The sequence below is a fragment of the Lampetra planeri genome, chromosome 3 (assembly GCF_965212315.1).
Source record: "Lampetra planeri chromosome 3, kcLamPlan1.2.h2, whole genome shotgun sequence".
Taxonomy (NCBI): Eukaryota; Metazoa; Chordata; class Hyperoartia; order Petromyzontiformes; family Petromyzontidae; genus Lampetra; species Lampetra planeri.
The window spans coordinates 19,876,346-19,904,331 of record NC_136109.1 but is presented as its reverse complement, the minus strand read 5'-3'; the positions used below and the strand labels follow the sequence as shown (position 1 = coordinate 19,904,331).

General features: G+C 51.0%; 1 protein-coding gene across 1 annotated transcript; it reads left to right on the top strand.

The window, feature by feature from the left end:
- The first annotated feature begins 5 nt into the window (after positions 1–5).
- Positions 6–27,981, top strand: DOT1L (DOT1 like histone lysine methyltransferase). The gene is given in 35 exon segments (XM_078623020.1): positions 6–56; positions 58–355; positions 358–399; positions 402–454; positions 456–599; positions 1,165–1,208; positions 3,170–3,244; positions 5,337–5,400; positions 5,786–6,014; positions 6,497–6,591; positions 6,834–6,896; positions 7,259–7,314; positions 7,757–7,836; positions 8,236–8,304; positions 8,940–9,046; positions 9,659–9,700; positions 10,785–10,859; positions 13,291–13,690; positions 14,350–14,463; positions 15,910–16,001; positions 16,843–16,944; positions 17,505–17,642; positions 17,968–18,093; positions 18,594–18,766; positions 19,218–19,382; positions 20,601–20,730; positions 21,088–21,270; positions 21,838–21,957; positions 22,368–22,458; positions 23,605–24,146; positions 24,409–24,617; positions 25,347–25,405; positions 26,029–26,588; positions 26,590–26,719; positions 27,863–27,981. Coding segments are annotated over 34 exon segments (4,881 nt in total). The 5' UTR covers positions 6–20; the 3' UTR covers positions 26,695–26,719; positions 27,863–27,981.
- Positions 27,982–27,986: the final 5 nt, after the last annotated feature.

Below are 27,986 nucleotides of genomic sequence, written 5' to 3'. Positions count from 1 at the left end.
TTCCCCAGCCATTGGTGTCTATGGAGGAGGCCGGGTCCGACTCCCCCCGCGGCCTTCGGTGAAAAAAACGCGAACAAACGGAAGAGAAGCGCGGGGTCCCTGGGACCCGGCCTCAAGGCGGCACAGGGAGTCGTGTGCCCGGGTCTCCCCGTGCCTCCCTCCTCTTCCCCGCGTCTCCCCGTGCCCCCCCCCTCCTCCTCCTCCCAGTGTGACCCCGCGTCTCCCTTCTCCTCTGCCCCAGGTTTCCCCGCATCTTGCCGTGTTCCCACATTTCCCCGTGTCGTTCTCCTCCCTGTGCCCCCTCCCCCCCTCTCTCCCCGGCCTCTCCCCGTGTCTCGTAGTTTGTCGAAGCATCTCCCCGTAAAATCCTCGTGTCTCCCTGCCTCTGTTGGCCTCCCCGTGTCTCCCCGTGTCCCCCTCAGCGTCTCCCGCCCTCCTCTGCCCCCCCCCCCCGCCGCGTCTCTCCCCCGACCCGGGACCCCCGCGACCCGGGACCCCCCTCCGCCATGGGCGACAAGGCCGCAGACACGCGGGAGCTGAGGTTGAAGAGCCCCAGCGGCGTGGAGCCGGCGGTCTACCCGTGGCCTCTGCCGGTCTACGTGAGTCTCCGTCTGCTGCCTTCACTGCCTCACACATAGCCCTGTGACTAACCCCAAGAAATAGCCCTGTGACTAACACTAACACTGAGCCTATAGCACGAGCCCGAGTCCTAACACTAACACCGAGCCTAACACTAGTTCTAAGGCTACTCCTAGCCCGAGCACTGACCCTTACACGAGTTCTCGCTCTAACACTCTTCCTAAGACATACTGTACCATCCTTAGCCATAACACCGACACTATCCCTTGCTTTAACAATAATATCAGCCTTATTCCTAACAGTGGCCCTAACATTAGCACTGGTCTAGCCTTAATATTGACACCAGCCTTAGCCGTAATACCAACACTAGCCGGAACAATGGTCGTAACACAAATACTGTACTAGCACCAACACTCATCCGAATACTATCAATAGCCCAAACACTAAACCTAATTTTGTTATATTAGTCCAAGCCCTAACCGTTACCCTTAACACTAATCAAACCATAACACTCTAACGACACTAACACGAGCCTGGTACACCCACAACCCTAATACTAAATTGTACTTGTGGGTGTCGTTGCAGGATAAACACCACGACGCTGCTCATGAAATCATAGAGACCATCAGGTGAGGGGGGGGGGGGCAGTTGTGTGTGTACCTGCGTGCGTATCTGTGTGTCCCTGTGTATGTGTGTACCTATTTGTGTGCACACGCGCATGTCTATGGAGCTGTGTGTGTCTTTGTATACATGTGTGTGTGTGTGCCTCTGGACCGCAGCAAGCTCGCTAACAACACTTTCCCCAAAATTATGTTAAGGCTTACGAGGGTTTTTTGTCCTGTATTGTCTGTCTTGTCTGTCTTGTGTAGACCCCACAAAAATTAAAAAAACACTCGTCCCCTCAACGTCCCATTTGTGATGGGGTAGTTTTAAAGAGATTAGAGAAGTTGTCCGTGCTTATGACCAGCTCTGGTTTGGCAACGAAGCTCTCGCTCCGAATCAGTCGAGCAGCATCTTTTCATCAGTTGCGTAACGTTGTGTGGAAGCTGGCGTATTGCTCCATAAAAAAAGCTCCAGATATTCTCGGCCACAGTTATGCCCACCAAAGGTACAGTATGGGAATTTTTGTTTTTAAATACGGTACGATACGATATTTTTTCTTCCGGTACGGTGCAAAAGTTTGTTTTTTTCGTACTCTTTTTATATCAACTCTGGTGATCAATTAATTCGAAGCTAAGCTTCTTAATTTCTGATAATGATTCTACTCTCTTGTCTTTAAAGGCGGCTACAAGAATTTAACACATCAGTTATCAAAAACTTAAACGTCACGCAAGATTCATTTCTTAAAATGCCACTTTCCATTGATAACGGATGAGAATGTAAAGCATTTTAATCAATATTTCGAAATTATGCAATTTTGGTTCAGTAATTGTTTGTCAATTCGAGGGAAAAAAATCCAAAACACGTTTACAGAAGATTTTTTTTTAAGTGTAAGGAGCTTTATTCCAAAACAATCAAGCAAAACGATATACTATAAGCTTGCTTCTTATATATTCTTTATTTTGTAGGCTTTTTTGTTCTCTTAGGTACGAAATAAGGTACTAAATTACGGTACGAAATTTACCATATTGGTACGGTACGAAAATATATTCAAAGGTACGGTATGACATTATGGTACGATTTTTTCAGAGTACAAAATTCCAAAAAAATAGCTTACCCTCCTACCACCCTGGATGCCCCCCCCCTCATCTGTGCTTGTGAAACGTTTAAAGGAACATATGCACTGCTTTGAACATTTAGGCTGGCCTTCGTACAATTTATCCTGGCTTTAACCAGACTAGATTGTGCGAGGAGCTTGTAGATCCTAGAAAGATCTGGACCCAGTTCCATGAGCTCTGGTAGACGAGGCTCCATTAGCTTGGTCATGTCCAGCTACTCAATGCCCAAACAGCTTCTTTTTGGCTGGATAGAGGGTGCTAAATGGGCACGGCATGGACTAGAAAAGAGATGGGCTGATGCAATCCAAAAGGATGTGGAGCTGATTGGACTTGTCAATAACTGGCACTAGCGGTGTCAAGATTGGCCTCTGGAAGAGTATCGTTGAGGACGCTACTAGGCAGTTGGAGGCAGTCACACTCCAACAACAGCGGAGGGCAAAGGAGTGACGCTCAATAATGATAGGAGTGCCGGGTGGCTTAAACGCAGCAATTTGGCATAGTGCGGAGCTCAGGTGGTGCCATCTGGCAATCATCATCGTCAACCCATGGCACCTGGCTCTGTCTTGTGACCTGCCGGAAAACCTTCGACGTTTACATATTCTCAGGGTACACCTAGCCTGGCATAAGCGTTGTGGTGACGTCACCTCCATTTCATGGCAAACAGCGGTTGTCTATTTGTGTGTACCTCTGTGTGTAACTATTCCACTTGTGTATGTCTCTTGAGTGGTGTGCCCACACTACTCTTGTGTGCAATACCAGTCTTAAGAGGTACTTAATGACAGTACTTTCCCCAATAGTATGCAAGGATAAACGGGGCATCTTTGCGTGTGTTTATATTTATATGCCGTATATATATATGTGTGTGAACCCAGGTGGGTGAGTGAGGAGGTGCCCGAGCTGAAAATGGCCATGGAGACTCACGTCCTTGTGGACTACGACACAAAGAGGTACTCGCTCTAACTACTACTACTGCAGTCCTAGACCCAACACTACTGTGCTTCTAGATTTGAAGTTTTCGTGACTGCAAGGATCCATACTCTTTGTTTTTTTCGGTAAAGCCATGTAGCGAAAGCACAAACTTAAGCATTTGTGCTTTCCTTACGTTGTCCCCACTTGAAGAAGGACGCTTGTGTTGCGCCCGAAACGTCGTGATTTAATTAATTTGTTTTCTTTTTTTACCTTCGTGACTTTACCGAAAAAAACAAAGAGTACTACTGTGGTTACTGGTCACGTGAACTTCACCGATTGATTTGTCCACCCACATTGAGGGCCTAGGCTGACTATTTTGACTAGACGATACTGTGTTTAGCCACCACACCGGAAGTCAAAAGACTTAATGTATCTGCTTCTTTCCTCGCACTGCTTGAGCCTTGCTCATTGATACAGAAACGTACGAATTATAATCGAGTACAAGAGCTCACAATTGATGTCATCACATCTATACCTCTATTTAAGGAATGAAGCAGGAGGATTTCTCCACAAATCTGGCTGTCCGCCTAATGATGCTTGTTGTAATTACCGGCGAAATGTCGTACGTAAATGTTGTGGATTTTCTCTCCAACAGCGGTATGCTGTACTAGTAACGAATTGGCATGTTCTGTTTACGTGACAAACATTACTGAATGACTGTGTCGGGTGGTGGCGTGTTTAACGACACATTTATATCTTCTTGGTTCTTTCGGTAAAGTCACGTAGAAGGGAAGTAATAAAATAATAAAAATAAAACATAATAAAACAATTCTCACGACGTTTCGGCCACAACGCAAGCAGCCGTCCTCAGGTGAAAACCAGGTCTGTCGAGGCGCCTCGACAGACCTGGTTTTCCTGCAGTCACGAAAGCTTTAAATCGAGACACATTTATATTTACGCGATCTCACCCAAAAAAAAAACCTGTATTATGGACAACTTTAACAGTTTTGTTGTTGGTCGCTTTACGTTTTGAGGCTCGGTCATGGTCTGTGCCCAGTAACTGTAAAAAGAAGTATACTAACACTCACTCTAGCCCTGACACTCACACACCTTCTTTAATGCCAACACTGGTGTTGGTGGTGGTCTTAATGTTAATGATGATGTTTATGTATCCATAATCGAGGCTTTTTGGGTGCGATCGCATAAATATAAAAGTTGTGTCGTTAAACCCGCCACCACCCGACACAGCCAATACCTACTATAGTAACCCAGGAATGTTTGTCCTTAATGCTCGTGACGTCACTCCACATCGAACAGCCCCGCTCATTAATATTCATGAGCAGGTGACGTCCTCCAAATGGACACCCCCCCCCCACACTAATAATCATGAGCAAGTGACGTCACTCCACATCGAACAGCCCCCTCATTAATAATATAGAGCAGGTGACGCCCTCCAAATGGACACCCCCTCCATTATTATTCCCTACTATAATGAGCCAAGAATGTCTGTGTGCAACGCTCGTGACGTCACTCCACGTCGACCAGCCCCCATTAATAATCATTATAAGGTGACGTCCTCCAAATGGACACCCCTCCCCCCCCCATTAATAATAATTAGCGGCTAGCGTCACTCCACATGGGGGGCCGAGGTGCCTCTTCCTCCCTCACGTCACGCGATCTCCGTAACGCTATTGAGACATCAAAGTAATAAGGACGTCATGATGAACAAGGGATTATAACCTTAAAATAAAATAGGTCTGTGTCACCGCACCCTTACTAATTGCACACGAATTAATGCAATGAATATCACGTCGCGGTCTGCTTTTTGCTTGCAAGTTTCAGATTTACTGCAATACATCCATCCTTAGACGGTCAAAAGGCTAGTTAGTAAGGTTTGTCATGTAAGCAAAACATGCCAATTCGGTACGAAATCAGGACACCAGTGTGTTGGAGAGTAATAAATCCACAACATTTACAATTCAAGTACAAATATTTATGTATATGTTGATGGTGTTGATATTATGAGTATCGTTTTGATGATGGTAATGTTGATGTACGTAATTAGTTGTGATGATCGTGGTGTTTGTATTGATGCTAACATTGTTTCTGATGGTGTTGATGTTTATGTAGTTTTGAGAGTATGCAGAAGCTGTGCGATAAATACAATCGGGCAATCGACAGCATCCATCAGCTGGTGAGAGCCTCGCCCACTCACATCTAAACGAGCACTAATGGCACAAACCACTCCATAATTAGCTGTCTGTTTTCTTGTGTTCATCTTATCTCCTCATACCTCCTGTCTCCTTCCCATGTCTTCCATCCCCTTTCTGTGTCTCCCCTTTTTATTGTATCCCTTTTTCCCACCCATGTCTCCCTTCACCACGTGCCTCCCATCTCCTCCCACGATTCCTCTCTCCTTCCTGTATCTTACCGTATCTCCCACTCACCGCTTTGTCTCCCCTCTCACTGTGTTTCCAAGTCTCTCCTTTCCTACCCACGTCTGCCTCTCTCCTCTCCACATCTCCCTTCTCTTAATTTCTCCCCTCCTCACCACGTCTCCCCCCCCCCCCCCTCCACAGTGGGCAGGCACCGCAAGACCCATGCGGATGCAGACGCGGCCGTGCACGGGGCTTCTGCGCCACATCCTGCAGCAGGTGTACAACCACTCGGTGACCGACCCCGACAAGCTCAACAACTACGAGCCCTTCTCGCCCGAGGTGTACGGGGAGACCTCTTTCGACCTTGTCGCTCAGATGATCGACGAGGTGCAGATGACCGAGGACGACACCTTCGTCGACCTGGGCAGCGGTGAGCGGATCGGTGCGCGATCCGACTTCGGGTCGCCACTCCGCGTTGTAATGTTTCCCTGTGTCTCCTCACGTGTGCTCTGGTATTTATGTGTCTCTCGTTGTCTTTCTGTATCTTCTTGTTTCTGTTTACATGTGACCATGTAAACAGTAAATCTGTGTCTCAACAAGCCTCCGATGTGTCTCTGTGTTTTTTTCTCGTGTGCTCCTATCATGTATCCTCATATCTCATCATGCCTCCGTTTCCTCATGCATTCCTTTGTCTTAATTTCTCTTCATTACTCCCTGTGTTTCCTCATGTGTGCCTGTGGCATTCCTTTGTCTCTCTGTTTCCCCATACCTGATTACATCTGCCGTTTTCCCTGTATCCCCGTAAATCCCGGTATGTCCCTGTGACTTCACCATGCCTTCCCCTCTCCCCGTGCCACCGTTTACAAATCCCGTCTCTCCCCATGTCCCTGCGTCTCCCCACGTGTCCTATAGGTGTAGGTCAGGTGGTGCTACAGGTGGCTGCCGCCACTCCCTGTAAGCATTGCTACGGTGTGGAGAAGGCAGAGATCCCAGCTCGATACGCAGAGGTGAGGCACAGGGACACGCAGAGACATGGGGAAATACAGGGGGGTATGGAAGACACAGAGACATGGAGGAGGTACGTAGACATGGAAAGACATGGGGAGACATAAGAGGCATTGGGAGACACGGGGAGGTGATGAGCAAAATGGGGACACACAGACACAAGGAAGCATGGAGGAGACATGGAAACAAGGTAAGGAGCTAATGATGATGGTGATGGTGATGATGGTGATGTTGTCGGTTCTAGTCTATGCATGTAGAGTTTAAGAAGTGGATGCGGTGGTACGGCAAGAAGCACGGAGACTACACGGTAAAGATACTCACGAATTACCACGACATTTTCCATTCGCTCACCACACGCGACACACATTACACACCCACAGTGCATGCAGCACATTCCACGCACTACACCAACAGTTGTTTGGTTGTGGTAATAACATTGGTGTTTTTGGCTTTGTTGGTGTTGTTCGTGGTAATTGTATTGTTGATGTTTATTTTTATGGTATGGATATTTAAATAAACTTAACGGCAGAGAGTGTTAATGATGTTCACGTCATCTTTTTTGATAGTAATGATTTTGATGATGATTATTATGTGGGTGATGTTGATTGTGTCGATAGTGATTAAGAGAATACTAACATTGCTTATGATGGTGTTGCTATTTGTTTGCAGCTGGAGAAAGGAGACTTTCTATCTGATGAGTGGTTGGACAGGATTGCCACCACCAGGTGCTAACATAGGACATCATACACACATGTATAGACGCACGTGCACAAAAAACTAAGAGCCCCCAAATAGCTTTAAAATACTTTTGGGGCAAGTGCTGTAATGGAGCACTTATGAAGACCGGCACGGCACGCGAGGAGGTGGGTGACTAGCACCACGCCTGGCCGCCTTTGTCTCCTGAGTGGCTATAGTTACACTTCACACCAAGTACTCATTTGAAGCTGAGTTGTCCGACAGAAGTTCCAAAGACCGTTTCAGATATTCGTCACCGGTGTTGGCCGTGAGTGCAAATCGAGCTTGGGTTTCTGGGCTCTTCGCGCACCGTGCTAACTGCTACACTATGGCTCCCCATGGGCACACACACACATGTACTGTCCTCAGCAGTTGTGTAAAAACAAAAGAAATAAACACTCTCCTTGACTGTGACGTGTGTCCTGTTTGCAGCGTGGTGTTCGTCAATAACTTCGCGTTTGGACCAGAGGTCGACCATCAGCTGAAGGAACGCTTCGCCAACATGAAGGAGCGTGAGTAGTGGCACTAGAAACCACGACCACAGCAATAAGCACAACAACCATCGCATCCTCCACAGTCACACTACAGACCCTGCACTTCACATAGTAGACACTGAGCCACACATACACCCCATTGTGGCGGCGATGGTGAAGTTGTTGCTGTGTCTAACGATGTTGCTACTGATGCTGCTGGCAATGACTGAGATGATAGAAGTGATGTCCTTGCTGCTGGCTGTGATTATGCTGCCGGTGCTGCTACCACCGATGTCACCAATGACTTTGCGGCTACTATCATGATGGTTACCGCTGCTGACGATGAAGAAGTTACGATTTGTTCGTGTAACTGCTGGTGACGATCATCTCACCATTGATGTTGCTGCTCCTGCATGCGTGTTTTGTGTGCGTTGCCAGGAGGGAAGATTGTTTCATCTAAGCCCTTTGCTCCTCTCATCTTCAGAATAAACAGCAGGAACCTGAGTGGTAAGAAATCGACATCATCACTTGCACAGCGATCACGATGGTTCTTCTCTTGTAGCCACACTTAAGTTGTGTGTCCTGGGCTGCTCAAAGTGTATTGTTTGTTGTAACTTGCTGACCTGCCCCTACTGGATATTTGTAAAAAAGAGCTTCATAGCTCATTGTATTCCTCCAGTATAAATAAAGATTCTGATTCTGTGTCTCACATGGGCAGGTGTGTGTCAGTGTGTTGATGTGTGTGCCATTGGGTTTATGTGTGTGTATTCATGCATTTGCGTTTCATCTTTGTGTATTAATTTGTCCCATTGCCTCCATTTTCACATGTTCCTTTATGTGTCCCTATGCCCATATGTGCTTGTGTGCTTTGTATATTTATATACGTCCCCATTTAGATATAATTTCTGTCTCCATGTGTCCCCATGCCCCTGTGAGTCTCTGATTCCATGTGACCCCGTGTATCCCTGTGTGTTCCTGTGTGTCTGTGTCTGCATGTGACCCTGTGTGTCTCTGTGTGTATGTACTCATGTGTCCCTATGTCTCCTCATGTGTGTCCCTGTGTCTCACAATTTGTCTCCGCGTGTCCCCATGTCTCCCCGCGTGTCTTGCCTTGTGTCTCACCCGTGTGTCTCTGTGTGCAGACATAGGCACGATAATGCGGGTGGTGGAGCTGTCTCCACTCAAGGGCTCTGTGTCGTGGACGGGAAAGCCTGTGTCGTACTACCTACACACCATCGACCGTACCATCGTGAGACACACATGCACACAAAGACCAAGGTCCCCCACAATGCCTTGAACAGATTGTTGGGGGAAGTGCTATTCGTGAGCATCTATGAAAGCCGACACGGTGCATGAGGGGGTGGTTTGGCCAGAACTACGTCCAACCGCCTTGGTCTTCCCACTGCTAGTGTTTAAACACTGCACTAGGTAGTCATTTCAGGCTGAGGCGACCTAGGGGAGGCTCATACTGATGTTAACCACTGATGTTAGCCGTGAACGGGAAACAAACTCAAGTTGCAGGGTTCATAGTGCATTTGGCTAACTAGCTCATGACCACTCCCCTCAATACACTACAAATATACACACAACACACGTATTGATGCACATTTACACATATAACACACGGTACACACCCCTACACTCTTTCAACCAGACTCTTTTGAGACAACGTTACACCTTAACCTCCATGATCACCAGCATCATAGTGTCACCACCACCATGATATCATAAACTCCTCCACCACCACCATCATCACATATAATCATCATCAGCATCAGGACCGTATCACTACCATATCAATATCAGCACCACCCATCATCAACCACCACTGACACTGCTGACCTTGCTGTGTTTGCTTTAGTTGGAGAATTACTTCTCGAGCCTCAAGAACCCCAAAATCAGGGTGAGTGGTCACACTGATGTCACCTCGACTCTGATTGAGCGGAGGGAGAACCCATTGAGATTCACCGCCTCTTGGCATTGGCGTCAATTATTCAGCCATGCGAGAGCCCATCGAGGTTCATCGGTACATTGACTTCCTAAAATTAGCCACGCGGGACACCATTGACATTTATTGTGATTGACATCCTTTATTTAACACTTGAGGTTCCCCACTGAGATCCAGTATTTATAGGGGAAATAAAGGTTATCTATAAATACTGTTTGTTGCCAGAATAAAGGGAAAACCTATTCTCATATTTTGGTACTGGCAAAGGAGGTCCCATGATGTAGTTGTTCACCCCGAGCTCTCATTACTCTGATAGTGCATTGTCTTTGTGCTCTACGCCTTTTTGGCGTCCTCTGGTCTAACACCGTTTTGAGACTAAGCTCAAAAGAAAGCTGTCTCTGGTGTGGACCAATCAGTTGCAAAGACAATGCATATATTATCAGAGTATGTTTTTGGTTTGCATTCTGACCACAAGTATTGTGGTTAATGCAGACATGATTCCTTGTAAAAGGTTTCAGTTTGGTGTTCTAATATCTTAACACAGCTGTTTGTTGCCAGAAAAAAGGGGAAAACCTGTTCTCAAAAATGAAACAGTCCATTGAGATTGATTACCTCTCGTCATTGACACCCTCAACCAGATGGGGCTAGCATGTCCTCACGTCTCATTATCCATGTCTCTGTTTTCTTATCCCCATGTCTCCATGTACTTGTGTACCGTGTCACGGTGTCCCTGTCTCATGTTCCGTTTCATCCATGTGCTTGTTTCCCTGTATTCAAATGTTTTCTTGTCCCTGTCTTCATGTCTCCGTGTCCTAATGCCTTCATGTCTCCACGTCACCATGTCCCAGATTTTCATGTCCCCATGTACCAAGATTTAATTGTACCGAGCAATCTTCATCCCCTACTCCGAAAACTTGGCACCATCCTCCTGAAAAAGTCCCGAGACTTGGTCTTTCCTGCATAATAATAATAACATGTGTCTCTGTTCTGAAGTCTGCGCGCCCGTATTGACTAATTTCTCTGCGTCTCCTGAGTACAGGAGGAGCAAGAGGCGGTGCGTCGCCGGCAGCAGAAAGACAAAGAGAACAAGGGGAGCTCCAATAGCCCCTGCAAGGTGAACTCACTCGCTCACTCCTCGCCACCGCTCGCTCGCTCGCTCTCACTCAATCACTCACCCCACCCCTTGCGCATCTGCTTACTTGAAAGTGCCATGCCCTGCCTCGCCAGCAGAAGGCAGTACAGCAAGTAGAATATTCGGCATCTCTTTCCATATGTATGGGGATAGTGTTGCCCCCTCGCATGCGTGGGTTTTCTCTGGGAGCTCCGATTTCCTGCCACATGTATAATCACTCATAACTTTGCTAGAGTCATTGACTCTTCCAATCGCCCACTGATTAGCTCACCCACCCACTCCTCGTTCACCCAATCACTCGGTCACTTGTTCATTCACCCACTTACCCCTCCACGGTGCGTATAAATTGTACATGATGTGTTTTTCTGTAATATATTTTTTTACAATTAAATATACATGGCCAATACGTCTGTATGTGTGTCATCTTCAACATCAGTCATTCTCTACCCACTGTTGGATGATGGCTTCCCCATGCCATCACCATCCCACACTCCTCTGTCATGTCCTCTTGGACTGTTTTCTATCCTTTGGTTGCCATTACATCACCAGTCTCATCCGCTTGCCATCGTCCTTTCTCGCAATGTGTGCCCTGTCCAAGCTCACTTGGCTTTCCTTACGTCGGTATGATTTACCTTCGCTGCCTGATCCACAAACTCATTTCAGTTGCACCATGCTTGATTGCACGTTTTTCATCTTTCGTTTCCCTTTTCTTGCCGTGATTCCGTGTTTTTCTAACCGTAGTGTCTGGCGGCATGCATTGTTTGAACGCATTTCTCTTCCCACGCCTGTGCGCTGCTTTTCACGATCACATCAAGTGGTTTTTGACAAGCCCTTCATCCTGTTCATCATTGCTTCTGTTTTATTATTTTGATTCCGAATCTTATTGTTTTGTCTCACTGGGTTCATTTAAGAACAATTTTCACAATCGGATGTATCGATTTGACTCGATTGGATACAATTAGATACATTTCGTCGTGAGAATTGTCCTTTAAGTTATCGGAGGGCTGAATGAATAATGGTTTTCCATGTTAAACACTTATACTGTTTTTTGGTTATATCGTGTAAATAAAATGTATTTATTATAAAATTATTTACACGATCTAACCCAAAACAACCTGTATTATGGATGATATTGGTCGCGAAAGCCGACGTGTTAAACTCTACTGGACATCCGTGAAAAAGACCCCCGTAGCTCATCGGATTCTTCCAGGATAAATAACGATTCTGATTCTGGCAATTTATTCCAGTGGGAGGTTCTCACGAGACAAAATTGGCCTAATCCAAAATGCAATTGTAAATAATATTCTTGGCTGCGAAAACCTCTGTGCTAAGTTGCTATATTTGTGTGTGTGTGTGTTTACGTGTTCATGTGTTTTTTGTACGTACATGTCCGCGAGTGTAACCGCGTGTTTGCGTGCTCGTGCGGGCAGTGCGGTGACCCTGGGGTCTGTCCCCCCGAGGGATGGACCCCCCTGCAGGTGGGTGGCGCCTCCCCTCAGCCGCTAACCTCACCCCTCCCTCTCTCCCTAATGGACCTCGCCGCACCTCGTGCAGTGCAGCCATACATTTGAAACCGTCGCTCCCCTCGGCGCGAGGCCTAAAGTTGTGGCGTGCGGTGTTTACGAGCATCCGTTAAGGCTGAGATGGCGTTAGTGTTGCCATGCCGATTCTCGCCCCTCCCTCCACCCTTACCCTTAACCAATTTCTGCCTCCTCGAATCATCGCCAATCCCTGCATGGACTGCTAATACCTGATCTTCGACCCTTAGTGGGGGAAGAAGAGTCATAGGTCTCAGGCACCCCCAACCCAAACCCCCTTCCTTTTCACCGCAGTAATGATCGACTTGATTAGTGCGATGGCCGCGTGCTCGTTACCAACACTCGTGTGGAGCAGTCATTAATTAATCTGCTGAGCTGTTCCTGCATGGCCATGACCTTGCACCCCTTCATTGTGACCTCGCCACGTCACAGCTTGTCCCATTCTCCGTCCTCCGATCTTATAACCTAACGTCAGCTTCACACCGGGACCACATTTTAACGTTATCTGATTGTGACCTTTCACTTAGTTTCCTGACATACCCCTGACCTCTTAACTTACCCTGACATCTGACCTCGTATCTTGACCGCATTGGTCCTCTGAATTTCCATCCTGACATTACCCTGACCTCTTTATTTACAATCTCACTGTGACTTGTAAATTCATACACCTGATCTTTGACCTTATATCCAGACCTCTTATCTCACATCTTGCCCACACTGATCAATGCACCTGACCTCACCCACCGGGAGCTGTGACTGCAACACCTTGACTTCCGTCCACTCTCACCTTATGGAAGCCCAGCAATGGCAGTTCTGTAACCACCTCCTTTCTCCCCTCCCCCACTTTCTCCCTTTACCCCCCCCCCCTCCCACAGCCTGCACAGGAGTCGGCGCCACGGATAGAGCAGCGAGAAGAGAAGGCGGCACGCCCGGCCACTGGGACACCATCTCCACCAGCACCACCTCCATCGGCGGCAGCAGCAGCAAGAGCAGCAGCGGCGGAGTCCGGGAAGGGCCCTGCGTTGGGCCCCGGCGTCAACGGCAAAGTTCCGCGCTTGCGCCGCATGCGGGGGCGGCGCCTGTGCCTCAAGCGGAGGGGGAGGCCCAGGAAGGGCGTGGAGCCCCGTGCCGCTGCGGGCAGCCCTGTGGGGGCGGGCGGTGGCGTGGAGAGGTTTGCTCGGAGGGGTGGGAGCGTCGGCGGGGGTGGAGCGGCGGCTGCGGACGCGGCGCTGGAGCTGCTGCATGCGCAGACGCTGACGCACGTGCAGGGCACAGGTGTGTAATCCACGTGCGTGTCGACGTGTGCGCGCTTAGAAATGTGGCCGAGAGATGCGTGTGCGCGTGTGCATGCGGGTAAGGCATGGCGCTCACTGCACCACCACCTCCTGTGCCATGCCGGCCTTCATAGGTTCTCGCTAACAGCACTTGCCCCAACAGCCCGGTAAGGTTAAGGGGATATTTGTCTTGGTTGTGTATGCAAGTTAGCACACTGCGCAACGATTTTGGCTACCGGAGTTAGATTTCCGCTCACGGCCAACATCAGTGGTGAATATATTAACTGGTCCTGGACCTCCCCTGAGGTCAAATCAACCTTAACTGAGTGGTATGTAATCATCATCGTGGTGTTGGCCACACACCCCCTTGTGTGCTGTGCCAGCCTTCATAGGTGCTCACTAACAACACTTGCCCCACCAGCTTGTGTAGGCTATACAAGGGATATTTATCTTTTTGTGTGTACATGTGTGCATACCATTTATATGAAGACCGCCCGTGTATACAAACGTCTGTGCACACCTATATTCGTTTACAAGTTTAATCATGGCATACAGACATGCATGTGTGCATATAAATGTTAACACATTTTGTATATGTATGAGTGTCTCTGGCCGTGTCTGTGGCTTTTATCGACAATACACGTGTTCATGTGTGTGTAGACGTCCGGAGCCCCCCAGGTAGCCCCTATCGGGGCCTAGCCCAAGCCTTTCCTGGACTGGGTGCTTCTCCTGGTCTCATGGCCTCTACACCTCCTGCATTGTACAGACTCATGGGTAAGACACGCTATGCACGTGCTTGTGAGTGTGATAGAGTTCGTGCCGACACAACTGAAATCAAAATCATCATCATCATCATCAGCCATTGGTCAATCCACTGCTGAACAAAAGGCCTCCCCAAGCCTCCGCTACCTCACACGATCCTGCAATGCAACAATCCACTTGGTGCCTGCACACAAGCGGATTTCAAAACTCCCATCTCTCCAATGAAGTGCTTTTGGACTCTCTAAAGATTTTTTAAAAATGTCTAATTAAAAAAAACTTAATCAGTGTGAACAGAGATGCATAATTGATGACTGCTTGTTTTATATTCACCCCCCCCACGTGGCGCAAGAGCGCAGAAGCGTGCTCACCACATCTACGCCTCTATATAAGGAACGAAACAGGTGGACTTCTCCACAAATCTGGCTATTGCCAGATTGTAAATGTTGTGGCTTGGCTCTCCAACACACCGGTGTGCTGTACGAGTGAAAAATTGGCTCTGTTTACGTGACAACCCTTACTAGTTGGCTGTGTCGGGTGGTGGCGGGTTTTAACGACAAATGTATATATTTATGTGATCTCACCCAAAAAACCTCTGTTAAACTTAATCCAAAGTGTTCTTTTTTTACATGCAGGTGTAGCCAGTACTGGGTTCGTGTCTGATTGGCCACTGTCATATGACTGGAAAAATGCGACTGGTCACATGGCACTTGTGGCTTTCTACGATTGGCCACTGATACCTTTAAAATGGTCAATCTGTTGGGGCGAAACCTAAGAACTCCCCCCCCCCCCCCCCCCTCCCGATGAAGACCGCACAGGCCGTGTTGAAACGCAGCTCAGCATGTTGAGAAAAACTGCGATGCCTTCGGTGGCTCCTCCTGTTCATGCTCAGCAGCAGGTTTTTAATGTATGGACGCGCGTGTGTGTGTGTACAAGGTGCGGTGTGTAAGCATCAGCACTCGCGAGACAAAGGCAGCTGAGGTTGGTGCTGGCCACCTACCCCCTCGTGTGCTGTTGCGGTCTCAATAGGTGCTTACTAACAGCACTTTCCCCAACAGTCTGTTCAGGCTATACGGGTGATTTTTGTCTTTTGTCTTTGTACATGTACAGCGCTTCACCAATTCACTGCTGGATGGAGACCTCCGCACCCAGTGTGTGGGTCGTGCGAGTTATTTGACCACACTTAACAACACCGGTTCGGGTTGGTGAAGGGCATAGATGTGGTTGCATATAATTACAGTATTACAGTGGATTTTTCTGTACTGTTCTCTGCTGCCACACATGCAGCCCCAACCCTCTAACAACCTGTGTGTGCATGGTGGTCACTGTTTCAGGCACTGTCCAGGTTCAAATCTGCTTGGCTTCCTAGATCTATTGAGATTTGGGTACATTCCAGGTTATTTGGTCAGAGGCTTGTTTGTACATGTACATGTGTGTGTGTATATATGTGTGTGTGTACAGACTCATTTAGGCTGCAGTACATGCAGTTAATGTCTCACATGCGCACGCCTCAATACCGCTCCAGTCTACAGCAGCAGCTGCAGCAGGAGGAGGTGATCCCACTCACCTGCACACACCTAAACACCTGGCCACTCACCTGACATCTTACCTTATGCACACACCCAGACACTCACTTGGACAATCACCGACACTCACCTGGACATTCAACCGCACATTCACCTAGACTCTCACTTGTATGCACCCTCACCTGGATACTCACTCACGCGGATACTCACCAGTACATACTCACCTGTATACTCGCCAATACATTCAACCACCTGTACACTCACATATACACTCACCAACACATACACCTGTACATACTCACCTGTACTGTATACACACCAGCACACACATTTATCCTCAGTTGTACACTCACATGCACCCTCGGTGTGCTCTTTGTGTCCTCGTGTCTCTGTGTCTTTCCATGTCACCCCGCGTGTCTCCGTGTCCCTTTGTCCTGGGTTTCTGCGTGCCATGCCCCCATGTCTGTGTTGCTGTGAATTGATATCCACATACCTCCTCATGCCTCTCCTGTGTCCCTGTCTCGTTTTCCCATGTCCCTGCTTCCCTATGTCTCCACGGCCATGTGTCTCCCCGTGTTTATGGGTGCCCGTGTTGTTGTATCCCCTTGTGCCTGAGTGTTTCTATTTTCCTGTATCTCCGTATCCTCATTTGTCCCAGTGTCCCCATGTCTCCATATATCTCCGTTTTCCCATGTCTCACGGTGTCTCCATGTCTCCCCATGTCCTTGCGTTTCCATGTGTCCTCTCCCTGTATCTCTGTGTTCCCGTGTGTCTCATTGTGTGTCCCTGTGTATTCATCTTTCTCCGTGTCCCCGTGCCTCATGATCTCACTCCGTGTCTCCTGATGTCCCTGCATCCTCGTGTGTAGGCTCGTAGCGCCCGTCTCAGCCGCTGTCTGCAGGCGCTGCAGGATCAGTGCCAGAACCAGGAAGCGGAGCTCCTGACGGCGCTGAGGCAGCGCTGTTCTCAGGTCCTCGCCCACTCTCCAACAACAACGACACTCACCAATACACAAACACACTCTAACATGCACTTGTACTCCCTAACACACGAGTTTTCCAAGTCATACAATAATACACTCACAAAAGCAGCAACACACTAATACTCACTGATATGCCCTCTAATCCTCGTACACTAAAACACGGATACCCTAACACACAATCTCACTCAATGATCGGGAAAAATAAATTAAACGGGATGAGAGCGGAAGTGTCTGGGAGGGGATGAACAGTGTGGAACCACCTACACTGCGATCACCAACCGCCCCAACCATCTCAACTATCCAAGCAGCGATGCCCAAGTCTACTGCCCCAATCATCTCAACTATCCAAGCAGCGATGCCCATCTCAAAGATCTCAACCGCACTGCCCATCTAAACTGTGCCAATCACTAACCATACCACCCACCCCAAGCAATGTTGAGCGCTTATGTGCGTTTGTGGGTCTCCTTTATTGTTGCACAGCTATACGCTTGTCAATGTGTTCTGTGTGTGCCTGTGTTTTTGTGCGTGCGTGCGTGTGCATGTCGCAGCTGGGTTTGTCTGGCACCAGTCTGTCGGAGTTGGCCTCCGCACACAGGCAGGGGGTGGCGCAGCAGAGCCTCCTGCGGCAGCAAGGCCAGCAGCTGGAGCACAGCATCAGCACGCTGACGCGGCGCTGCTGCCAGCTGGTGACAACCTACACACACTTGTCTACACTTGCATGTACACACAAAGACAAAGACCTCCCTATAGCCTCGACAGGCTGTTGGAGCAAGTGCTGTTAGCAAGCACCAATGTTGGCCAACACGGCACACGAGGGTGTGGTGTGGCAGCACAAAACCCGGTGCTAGTGTTTACACACCACACCAGGTATTCATTTAAGGCTGGGTCCACCTAGGATAGCCCCACGACCGGTTCAGATATTCACCTTGCATATGCGTACATACACACACACACACAGATGTGTGTGATATCGGTAGCATCAGCTGTCCCCTGTGATATCTGTGGCATCAGCTGGCCGCGCATTGCCGGGAGTTGGGGTTGGAGGTTCAATCCCTGAGCGAGGAGACTCTGAGCCGGGAGCTGATGGCGCTGCAGCTGAAGGTGGCGCACAACCAGCGCAGCGTGGCTGAGCTGCAGGTATTCACACACACGAAGACAAAGATCCGCCGAATAGCCATAACACACGATTGGGGCAAGTACTGTTAGCGAGCACCTATGAAGGCCAGCACGGCATACGAGGGGCTGGGTAGCCAGCACCATGCCCGGCCGCCTTTGTCTCCCTAGTTGTGATGCTTACACATCAGGTACACATTTGAGACTGAGTCGGTTCAGATAATGATGTAGGCCGTGAGCAGAAATCGAACTTTGATTGCCAGGTTCATTTTGCAGATAAAGAATCCCCATATACCTTGAATGGACTGTTGGGGCAAGCGCTGTTAGGTGCTCGCTCCCAATGCCGACACCTTTACACACACATGCACACTGTGTTATAAAGGTGCTGCTACTGTGCAGAAGCAGAAGGAGCAGCCACCACTTTAAAGGAGGACCGACTGATAGTAACAAACGCTTCCCATGCCTTCCGAGCATCTAACACGTACGTCCGGATCCGTGGGGACGCCCTCTGATGACATCTTCAGATCAACATCCTGGAGCTGGAGCGCCGGCGGGCGGAGGCCGTGAGCTCGCCGCACAAGACTCTGCTGTCCGGTGCCGACGGGAAGAGCGACGGGGCCCAGGCGGTCGGGCCAACGTGGGGCCACGAGGGTGGGCCTTCCGAGGGGCTCGTCAATGGGCACCACGACCCGCGCAGGTGAGGGGCGGGACCCCCCCCCCCCTCCCCCCCCGCTCGCCGCCCGCTCGGCGATTGATCGGCGCTCGTCACCGCAAACTCACCGCAAACTCGCCCACTTGTTGCAAACTCACTGCACACTACACAACATAGAACGCACAAAACGACTGAATCTAAACTGACTCCACACTTTATACAGTCGCACGTTCGCTCATCAATAAAGTCACTCGCCATTCACTCGCCATACACACCCACTACTCGCCATCTGCCCACACTACTCGCCGCACACCTCAATGTTCACCACTTATTCATCATACACTCACTATTATTACAAACTCACTCTAAATGCACGTACTCGCCACTCTTTCACGCATTGAGCATGTTCACTATGCACTCAAACAACCACACATTCACTCACCCACACACCTGCTCACCCTGTGGTCTACGTATTCCCGTGCCTCCGTGTCTCCAGGGTGGTGAGACTGCGGCCTTCCTCGTGTGCCCCCCGTTCCCGGGAAGGACCCCCCATGTCCTCGGCCCCCCCTGACTACACACGCTTCTCCCCGGCCAAGCTCGCACTACGGAGGCACCTGACGCAGGATGGGACCCCCGACTCGCACACGGGCATTCCCAGCAGGTGGGGGGGGGGGCGCGGGTGGTGAGCGGGGCTGGCGGCCAGGGCGAGGGTCGGGTTAAAGTGAGATGTGGGGAATACTTCTGCGGCCAGGGGTAGGGTTAAAGATGGGGGGATAGCCGTTATTTATATGGTTCGGGATAGGGAGAAGGGTTCGGCTTAAATCTGGTTTGGCAGCAGAGGTCTCGCGCTGAATCAAGCGACATATTTTTGTCGGTTGCTTGGTGGAAGTTGTCTGCCCTGTCGCTCCACATGATGTTGCCGGTCTTTGCTACAATCATGCCCTCTCATCTCTGTGCTTGCAAAATGTAGACCTTCCAACATGAACACCTGTGGCAACATGAAGCATTCCGACTGTCCGGCTTTAAGGTCCTGCGTTTATCCAGACTGTATTGTGTGACGAGCTCGCAAATCCTTTAAAGATCTGGTCCATCAGAGAGCTCCTCCTGTAGTCGAGGTGGCGTTGAAAGGGTCATGTAGCTCATGCTCAGTCGCCGCGTTCCCAAGCAGCTTCTGTTTGGGCGGATAGAGGGGGCTAAATAGGCACAGGGTGAGTTAAAGACGTCAGAGAAGTACTCTTAGGTTTTTTTCGGTAAAGTCACGTAGGTAAAAAATAATAATAATAAATGAACGAACATAACTCACTTAAATCATGGCGTTTCGGAGGCAACACAAGTCTCCGTCTTCAGGTGGGACCGTCACAGCTAAATTTACTGTGACGGTCCCACCTGACTTTACCCTAAAAACCTAAGAGCATGAATCCTTGAAGTCACGAAAGCTTCAAATCTACGTCGGAGAAGATATGGGTGGTTGTGGTACTGGAGGCCTTGGAGCTGACTGGCTTCGCTGGCAAATGAGATCGGTGGTGTCAAGATCAGGTTGTTTGGAGTGGACAGTTGGAGGCAGTTGCCCTCCAGCAACAATGGGAGATTGAGGATTGACGCTCACAACAACGAGCAAAGCGCTGGGTGGCTAATGCACAGCGAGTTGGCACAGTGGAGAGAGCAGCTGGCGCATCTGCCAGTCATCTCGGTCAACCCATAATGCCTGGGTCTGGGTCTGTCCCCTGACTTTGAGCCTTCCACATTTCACGTGGCCTCAAATTCCACGTTTTCTGGCACAAGCACCATATTGGTGAATAGCAACTGCTGGTGTATGCCTGTGTCTTGGTACCGGAATGTGCTTTTATGCATTTACACTGTGTGTCAACCTTCCCCTTAGGTTGGAGGAGCAGCATGAGAATGGAGTCGGAGATCATGATCTCGATGGGGTCGACTCCCCGCGTATACCCCCACCACCTTTCCCTCTCTCCCCTCCCCCAGCAGCCGAAACAAACTCCATGGAGGAGGAGGTAAAGCCCCGACTTGGTCGAACACTCGTGCTGAGCCCACACAAATACTACGACCACGAGCCCTTATACGAACATTGGTGCTGATCCTACACTAATACTACTAGCACTAGCCCTGACACGAACACTTATGCTGATTCTAGCACCAGCCTAACCCCTGATGCTAGTGCTAACCCAAACCCTAACACACTGTCCCAGATACTATTGTTGCTCCTAACACAAGTCGTCCTCCTGCCTATAACGTGAAACATAACACGAGTCCGTAACAACAACCCTACTACCCGAAGCACAAGCCCAGTGGAATTAGATTTCAATAACTAACTTGTGTTCGTGTATGCGTGTTTGTCTCCATGCTGCCAGTTCCCCACCGTCACCGCCGCCCCTCCTCGCAGTGCTGACGCCATCAGGAGCCTCCCCGTGCGCATCCCCCTCAGCACTGTGCTGCCCTCGAAGGCACCCGCTGGTGGGGGGCAGCCGCCCCCCAAACTGCCCGTGAGCATCCCGCTGGCGAGCGTGCTGTCACCCGCCCCCCCTAACACCATGGTAAGGAGCACATCGCGGTCCGCTGCCCCCCCCCCCACCCATCCGCCCCTCCCCGCTGCACGATCACGCACACCTGTGCTCACTGCTGCTCACTCCTTCTCATTGCTACTTCACGAACACACGCAATTTTACCTTGCTGAGCTTGTCAAAGAGCATAACCATCACGCAAACTCCGGTCATCCTCGCAGCGGCTTTTGGCTAACCGTCGAACAAAGATGGTCACTGCATCGCTCGCTTTCAGCTGCACTTCTGCAGCATCTGGAATGCTCTTCCTTCTGATGTTAGGGAAGCCACTGGAGAGCTACGTTCTTTTAAATCTAGATTTAAATCTCATTTCTTGAACTGCGTTTGGTGTTTAGTTTTTTGTCCTCCCCCCCCACCTCCGATTAGCACGGTTGGCTTTGTACGGTGCGAAAGAAGTTCAAGATGCGTACGTACACTTACATACATATCTGCTAGACGCTCGCACCCCTCCTCTCTGCTGCGCACTGTAAAACGCTTGTACCGTTGCTCGGCACGCACGCTCCCGCCTGCTGCGCCTCACGCTCACTGCTGCGCATTCTGCAGCAGGACGACCCGGAGGCGGTGCGCTGTGCGTTCCTCCGCGCGCGCCGCCCCCCCCTCGCCTCCTCCTCCGCCGGCAACTCCACAGTCAGCCCCCAGCTCTCCCCCACACACGGCAACCAGGTGGGGGGGAGCTGGGATGGAGTGAAGCGCTCTAGAGGGGGTGTGGGTGGGGGGGGTGAGGGACCTGAGAGATCATGTGGGCCGGCCAGGGTAGAGGAATCCAGAGGATTGTGACGCTGGTAAACGGGGACCTCGGCAGGGACGTGCGAGGGAGCCGGGGTACGATGAGGGAACCTGAAAGAGGGGTGAATGCTGAGGAGGGTTACCTTAGGAGGGATGAGAGGGGGTGAGGAACCCAAGAGCCGAGGGGGTAAGAGATGAGGGACCGGGTTAGGGGGTGACGGCTGGCAGGGGGATCTGGGAGGGGGTGGGCACATGAGACGGGTGAGGAACCTGCGACGGGGTGAGGGATCTGAGGGGACCTGAGCTCATGGAGACTTGTGCCTTGTGTCTCTCCTCCCCTGCCACAGAGGAGGACCCCTGCCGAAGGGGGGTGGAGGGGTCTGGGGGACAGCCCTACCAGGACACCCCTCGCCTGCCCGCCTAGGGGACTCGCTTCAGGTACGTGTGTGCGCGCGAGTGTCTGTGTGCATGTGTGTGGGCGGTAGTGTAGCGGTTAGCATGCCGCACTATGAACCCAGTGACCCGAGTTCTATTTCCACTCACAGCCAACACCAGTGACGATTATCTGAACTGGTCCTGGGCCTCCCCTAGGTCGACTCGGCCTCAAATGAGTACATGGTGCGGCGTGTAAACATCACCATTGGGGAGAACAAGGCGACAGGGCGTGGTGTTGGGCACCCACCCCCTCGTGTGCCGTTCCGGCCTTCATCGGTGCTCGCTAACAGCACTTGCTGCAACAGTCTGTTAAGGCTATACTGGGGATCTTGTGTGAGCAGGCACGCACCTTGCCTGGCACGGACGGAGTTGTGCTTTGCCACCACTCAGCGGAGAAGGGCGGCTGTTGTGTGTGCACGTGTACATGTGTGCGTGCACGTGTACATGTGTGCGTGCACGTGTACATGTGTGCGTGCACGTGTACAATAGGTGGCGCGGTGGCGCAGTGTTTTGCACACGGCGCTCCGAACCCGACAATTCCCGGCCACTAATTAGATCAGTGACGGATCAGTGACAAGGGTTCCCTGAACTAGTCCTGATGGCCTTACGTAGATTAACTCGACCTCACATGAGTAAATATGAGCACCTGGGATATAGAGGTGGCCACGAGTAGTGATGTCCATACATATAACAACTATTATGATGCTTTATTTTACCAGGTAAGGCTCACTGAGCTATATAGCTCTTTTTCCGAAGCGACCTGGCCACTTGATAGCTCAACGAAGGGGCTTATCATATGGAGATTTATCACAGCCAAATACTCGAATCGCATGTTTGTAAATGTAGAGGGAAAACAGGAGGACCTGGAGAAATTCCATGCGACCACGGGGAAAATATACAGGCGTCAAGGTCGGGATCAAGCCCATGTCCTCCTATATACCTGGCTAGGTAGTTCATGTCTCGCCACTGTGGCGCCCACTCGCTCAAGCACTCACTCAAGCACTCACTCAAGCACTCGCTGAAGCACTCACTCAAGCACTCACTCAAGCACCATGCCAGCCTTCATAGGTGCTCACTAACAGCACTTTTTCCCAACAGTCTACAAGGCTATTCAGGGGGTATTTATCTCTGTTTTTTTTTGCACTGCAGGTCTGCCACTTTCCTCCATCTCCAGCCAAGATGGGCCATGTGCTCCCCCTCTTCCCTGCCAGCCGGTGGCCCCCACCCAAGGCCCTCCTGGAGGAGGAGGCGCCCCCACCTTCTCCCCATCTCCGCTGGAGGGGGGGCCCCCGCTGCTCCTGCCCGCCAACCTCTCCCCTCCGCCGCTCAACGGCGCACCGCTCCTCTCCCACAACTCCCTGCACTTCTCCCAGAATGCAGCACACCTCTCCCACAATTCCCTGCACCTCTCCCAGAATTCCGTGCTGCCCCAGCAGGGCGGTTGTGACCCCTTGGCCGACCCCAATGGGCGGCGACGAGGTCGCAAACGCAGGGGCCAAGGCGGCTCCCTCGCCTCCTCGTCATCCTCGTCATCCTCGTCATCATCGTCGTCATCATCGTCACTTTCCTCCTCTTCCTCCTCTTCGTCCTCGTCGTCTCCATTGCCCTCTTTGCCGAAGAAGAAGTCGCTGGGAGGGGTGAGGGGGATACGATGCCAAGCGTCAGGGTCCCCACTCAACATCACCGCTATGGTGAGTGTCCCCCACCCTTCCTCTGAGTGTCTCCCTCTATGCCAGTATCTCCTACCCAGTGTCGTCTTCTCTCTGTCCCTCCCTCCTGCCTTCTCAGTGTCTCCCAGTGTATTTCTCTCCATCTCTTCTCCTCAGGGTCTCCTCAGTGTCTCCCTCATTCCCTCACTCCCAGTGTCTTCCTCATTCCCTCCCTCTCACAATGTCTCCCTCCCAATGTCTCCCTCCCTTTCAGTGTCTCCTTCTCTTTCTCTGTGTCCCGTAGGTGAGCACCATTAACCAGCCGCTAGAAATAACGGCAATCTCCTCTCCCGAGACGTCTCTGCGGAATTCTCCAGGGCACAGTGGAGCAGGGGAGGAGGGTGGGGTCGCCGGGGGAGGAACCGGAGGTGGCGAGGGCCCTTCCCAGGGGGGCAGCCCCTGCAGGGGCCCCACGATGACTCCCGAGGCCGGGCAGGGGAGCGACGCACCCAGGTGACCGAGTGAGGCCATGTGTGAGGGTGCACCTCTGTGAGTTTGTGTGCTGCGCCGGCCTTCGTAGGTGCTCGCTAACGGCATCTGTCGCAACAGTGTGTTTAAGGCTATACGGGGGATCTTTGTCTTTGTGTCTGTATGCACAAAGTGCATTTCGCTTGCGTTTTAGTAACGTCGCTGCCACTTGATTGCGAATGGCGGTTGTTGTTGTTATTGATGTCTGTTTACCTTTGCTGAGGCCGGGCACGGTGCTGGCCACCCACCCCCTCATCTGCCATGTCAGCCTTCATAGGTGCTCGCTAACAGCACTTGCTCTTACAGTCTGGTAAAAGCTATATTGGGGGGCGTCTTCGTACAAGTCTGTGGGTATGTATTTGTGTGTCTTTGTGTACTTGTGTAGGTGTGTGTGTGTGCTGAGTCGGGCCAAGTGAGCAGTGGTGCAGTGGTGAGCACACTTGCGCTATGGGGCCTGAGTTCAATTGCTGGCCACGGCTAACATCAGTGGTGAATGATCTAAGAACCAGTCCTGGGCCTCCCCTCACACGAGTACTTAGTGCAATGAATTTAACATCACAATTGGTTAGACAAAGCCAGCCGGGCACATTAAAACTCTCCTGCCATGTCCCTGTCTTAATAGGTGTTCGCTTAACATCACTTGCACCTAAGGTTTATAAGGCCTTGTGGGGCTCTGCGTCTTAGTGTGTGTTTCTGTCTCTGCTTTGTCTGAAGGGGCAGGAGTGGTGGGACAAGGGAAGGAGCTCAAGACAAAATGAACCAGCCCAGCAATGGTACACAGACATGTATACTCACATAGACATTGACGCACATTCATAGACATGTATACTCACATAGACATAGATGCACATTCATAGACATTTAATGAAATACACATATGGGGAGGAGAGGTGGCACAATGGTTAAGCACCATCTGCTATGAACACAGCGATCTGAGTTCAATATCTTAACCTGTCCCTGGACCCCTACTTCACCAATCTGTGCCTGCTAGCGTGGTCAAGTATGGTCAAACAACTTCCATGACTGACACACAGTGAAGGGAGGTGTTTATCCAGCAGTGGATTGAAAGACACGTAAATACACACACAATGCACACGTACGCTGACATGTGCACAAAAGCACACACGGACACATGTATGTATGTTGAACTTATTTTGCACTTTACGTAGCCAACTGCTAATTGGAGGTGCGAGGAAGGACAACAAACTAAACGCAAAGCGGTTCTAAAGAAACTAGTTTTGAATATTTTTATATATATGTCAAAACGTACCCTACATCAACACACACACAAGTTAATATGCACACAGACGTGCACAAACACGCACACACACACAGTCCCACACTCGCACACTCCTTCACGCGCGTGACGGTGCCATCTGTCTCTATCTGCCTCCAGATGCCTCCCCCATGCCCCCCCCGTGCCTCCCCTTGCCGATGACGCCGCTGTCCTTTCTGCCGCCGGTGCCCCCCCACGCCGGCGCTGCGGTCTTCCCTCCCCCACCCCCCCCGCCGCCGGCACCAGCAGCGTCGTCGGCGCCACCCACACTCTTCCCACCGACGGCGACGCCTCCTTCCTTCTCCTTCCCAGTCGGCACCACCTCCTTCCATTTCCCGTCGAGCACCAACACGATGTTCGTCTCTTCGCCGTCGTCATCGTCGTTATTGTTGTCGTCGTCATCCTCCTCCTTACCGTCGTTGACCACGGTCCTCCGGACTTCCCCGGCGCCAGCGCGGCCCCCGCTAGCCTCCTTCCCTCGGTCAGCGTTCCCACTGCTGGGCACCACCTTCAGCTCACTGGTGCCACTGCTGGTGTCTCCTCCCCACAACAATCTCCACAACCCCTCGTCCCAACCGCCACCGCCGCCGCCACTGTTGCCGCCCGCGCACCACCAGCGCCACCAGTACCAGCAGCACCAGCAGCAGCAGCGGTCGGGCAGAGTGGGGGCGGCCGGGAAGGGGGGGGGCGGCGCCGGCGAGGCCGGGCGTGGAGCCGCCGCTTGGGCTGGACGGCGCAGTATGGGTGCCGCTTGGAGTTCAACCGCCGTTCCCCGCGAGAGGCTGAGGGGCCAGCGTGGCCTGACGGCAAGGTGAGGTGGTACTGGGTGGTCTCGAGTTCTAGTGGTGATAGTGCTGGGTGGTCTCGAGTTCTAGTGGTGATAGTGCTGGGTGGTCTCGAGTTCTAGTGGTGATAGTGCTGGGTGGTCTCGAGTTCTAGTAGTGATAGTGCTGGGTGGTCTCGAGTTCTAGTGGTGATAGTGCTGGGTGGTTTAGAGTTCTAGTGGTGATAGTGCTGGGTGGTTTAGAGTTCTAATGGTGATAGTGCTGGGTGGTCTCGAGTTCTAGTGGTGATAGTGCTGGGTGGTCTCGAGTTCTAGTGGTGATAGTGCTGGGTGGTCTCGAGTTATAGTGGTGATAGTGCTGGGTGGTCTAGAGTTCTAGTGGTGATAGTGCTGGGTGGTTTAGAGTTCTAGTGGTGATAGTGCTGGGTGGTTTAGAGTTCTAGTGGTGATAGTGCTGGGTGGTCGAGAGTTCTAGTGGTGATAGTACTGGGTGGTCTCGAGTTCTAGTGGTGATAGTGCTGGGTGGTCTCGAGTTCTTGTGGTGATAGTGCTGGGTGGTCTCGAGTTCTAGTGGTGATAGTGCTGGGTGGTCTCGAGTTCTAGTGGTGATAGTGCTGGGTGGTCTCGAGTTCTAGTGGTGATAGTGCTGAGTGGTCTCGAGTTCTAGTGGTGATAGTGCTGGGTGGTCTCGAGTTCTTGTGGTGATAGTGCTGGGTGGTCTCGAGTTCTAGTGGTGATAGTGCTGGGTGGTCTCGAGTTCTAGTGGTGATAGTGCTGAGTGGTCTCGAGTTCTAGTGGTGATAGTGCTGGGTGGTCTCGAGTTCTTGTGGTGATAGTACTGGGTGGTCTCGAGTTCTAGTGGTGATAGTGCTGGGTGGTCTCGAGTTCTAGTGGTGATAGTGCTGGGTGGTCTCGAGTTCTAGTGGTGATAGTGCTGGGTGGTCTCGAGTTCTAGTGGTGATAGTGCTGGGTGGTCTCGAGTTCTAGTGGTGATAGTGCTGGGTGGTCTCGAGTTCTAGTGGTGATAGTGCTGGGTGGTCAAGAGTTCTAGTGGTGATAGTGCTGGGTGGTCGAGAGTTCTAGTGGTGATAGTGCTGGGTGGTCGAGAGTTGACTATCCCATGATTCATTGTCTCACTGCTCCTCCTGGTCTCTCCCTGCCCTTTCTCAGTACTCTCTCACCTCTACCTCGAGCTGTCTCGCCATCAGCTATGCAAGGAGAGTTCTGGTGCTCGAAGTTACTGCTGAAGACTTCCCTTGACTCTGAACACAAAAGAAGGTCTCAAGGGGGGGAC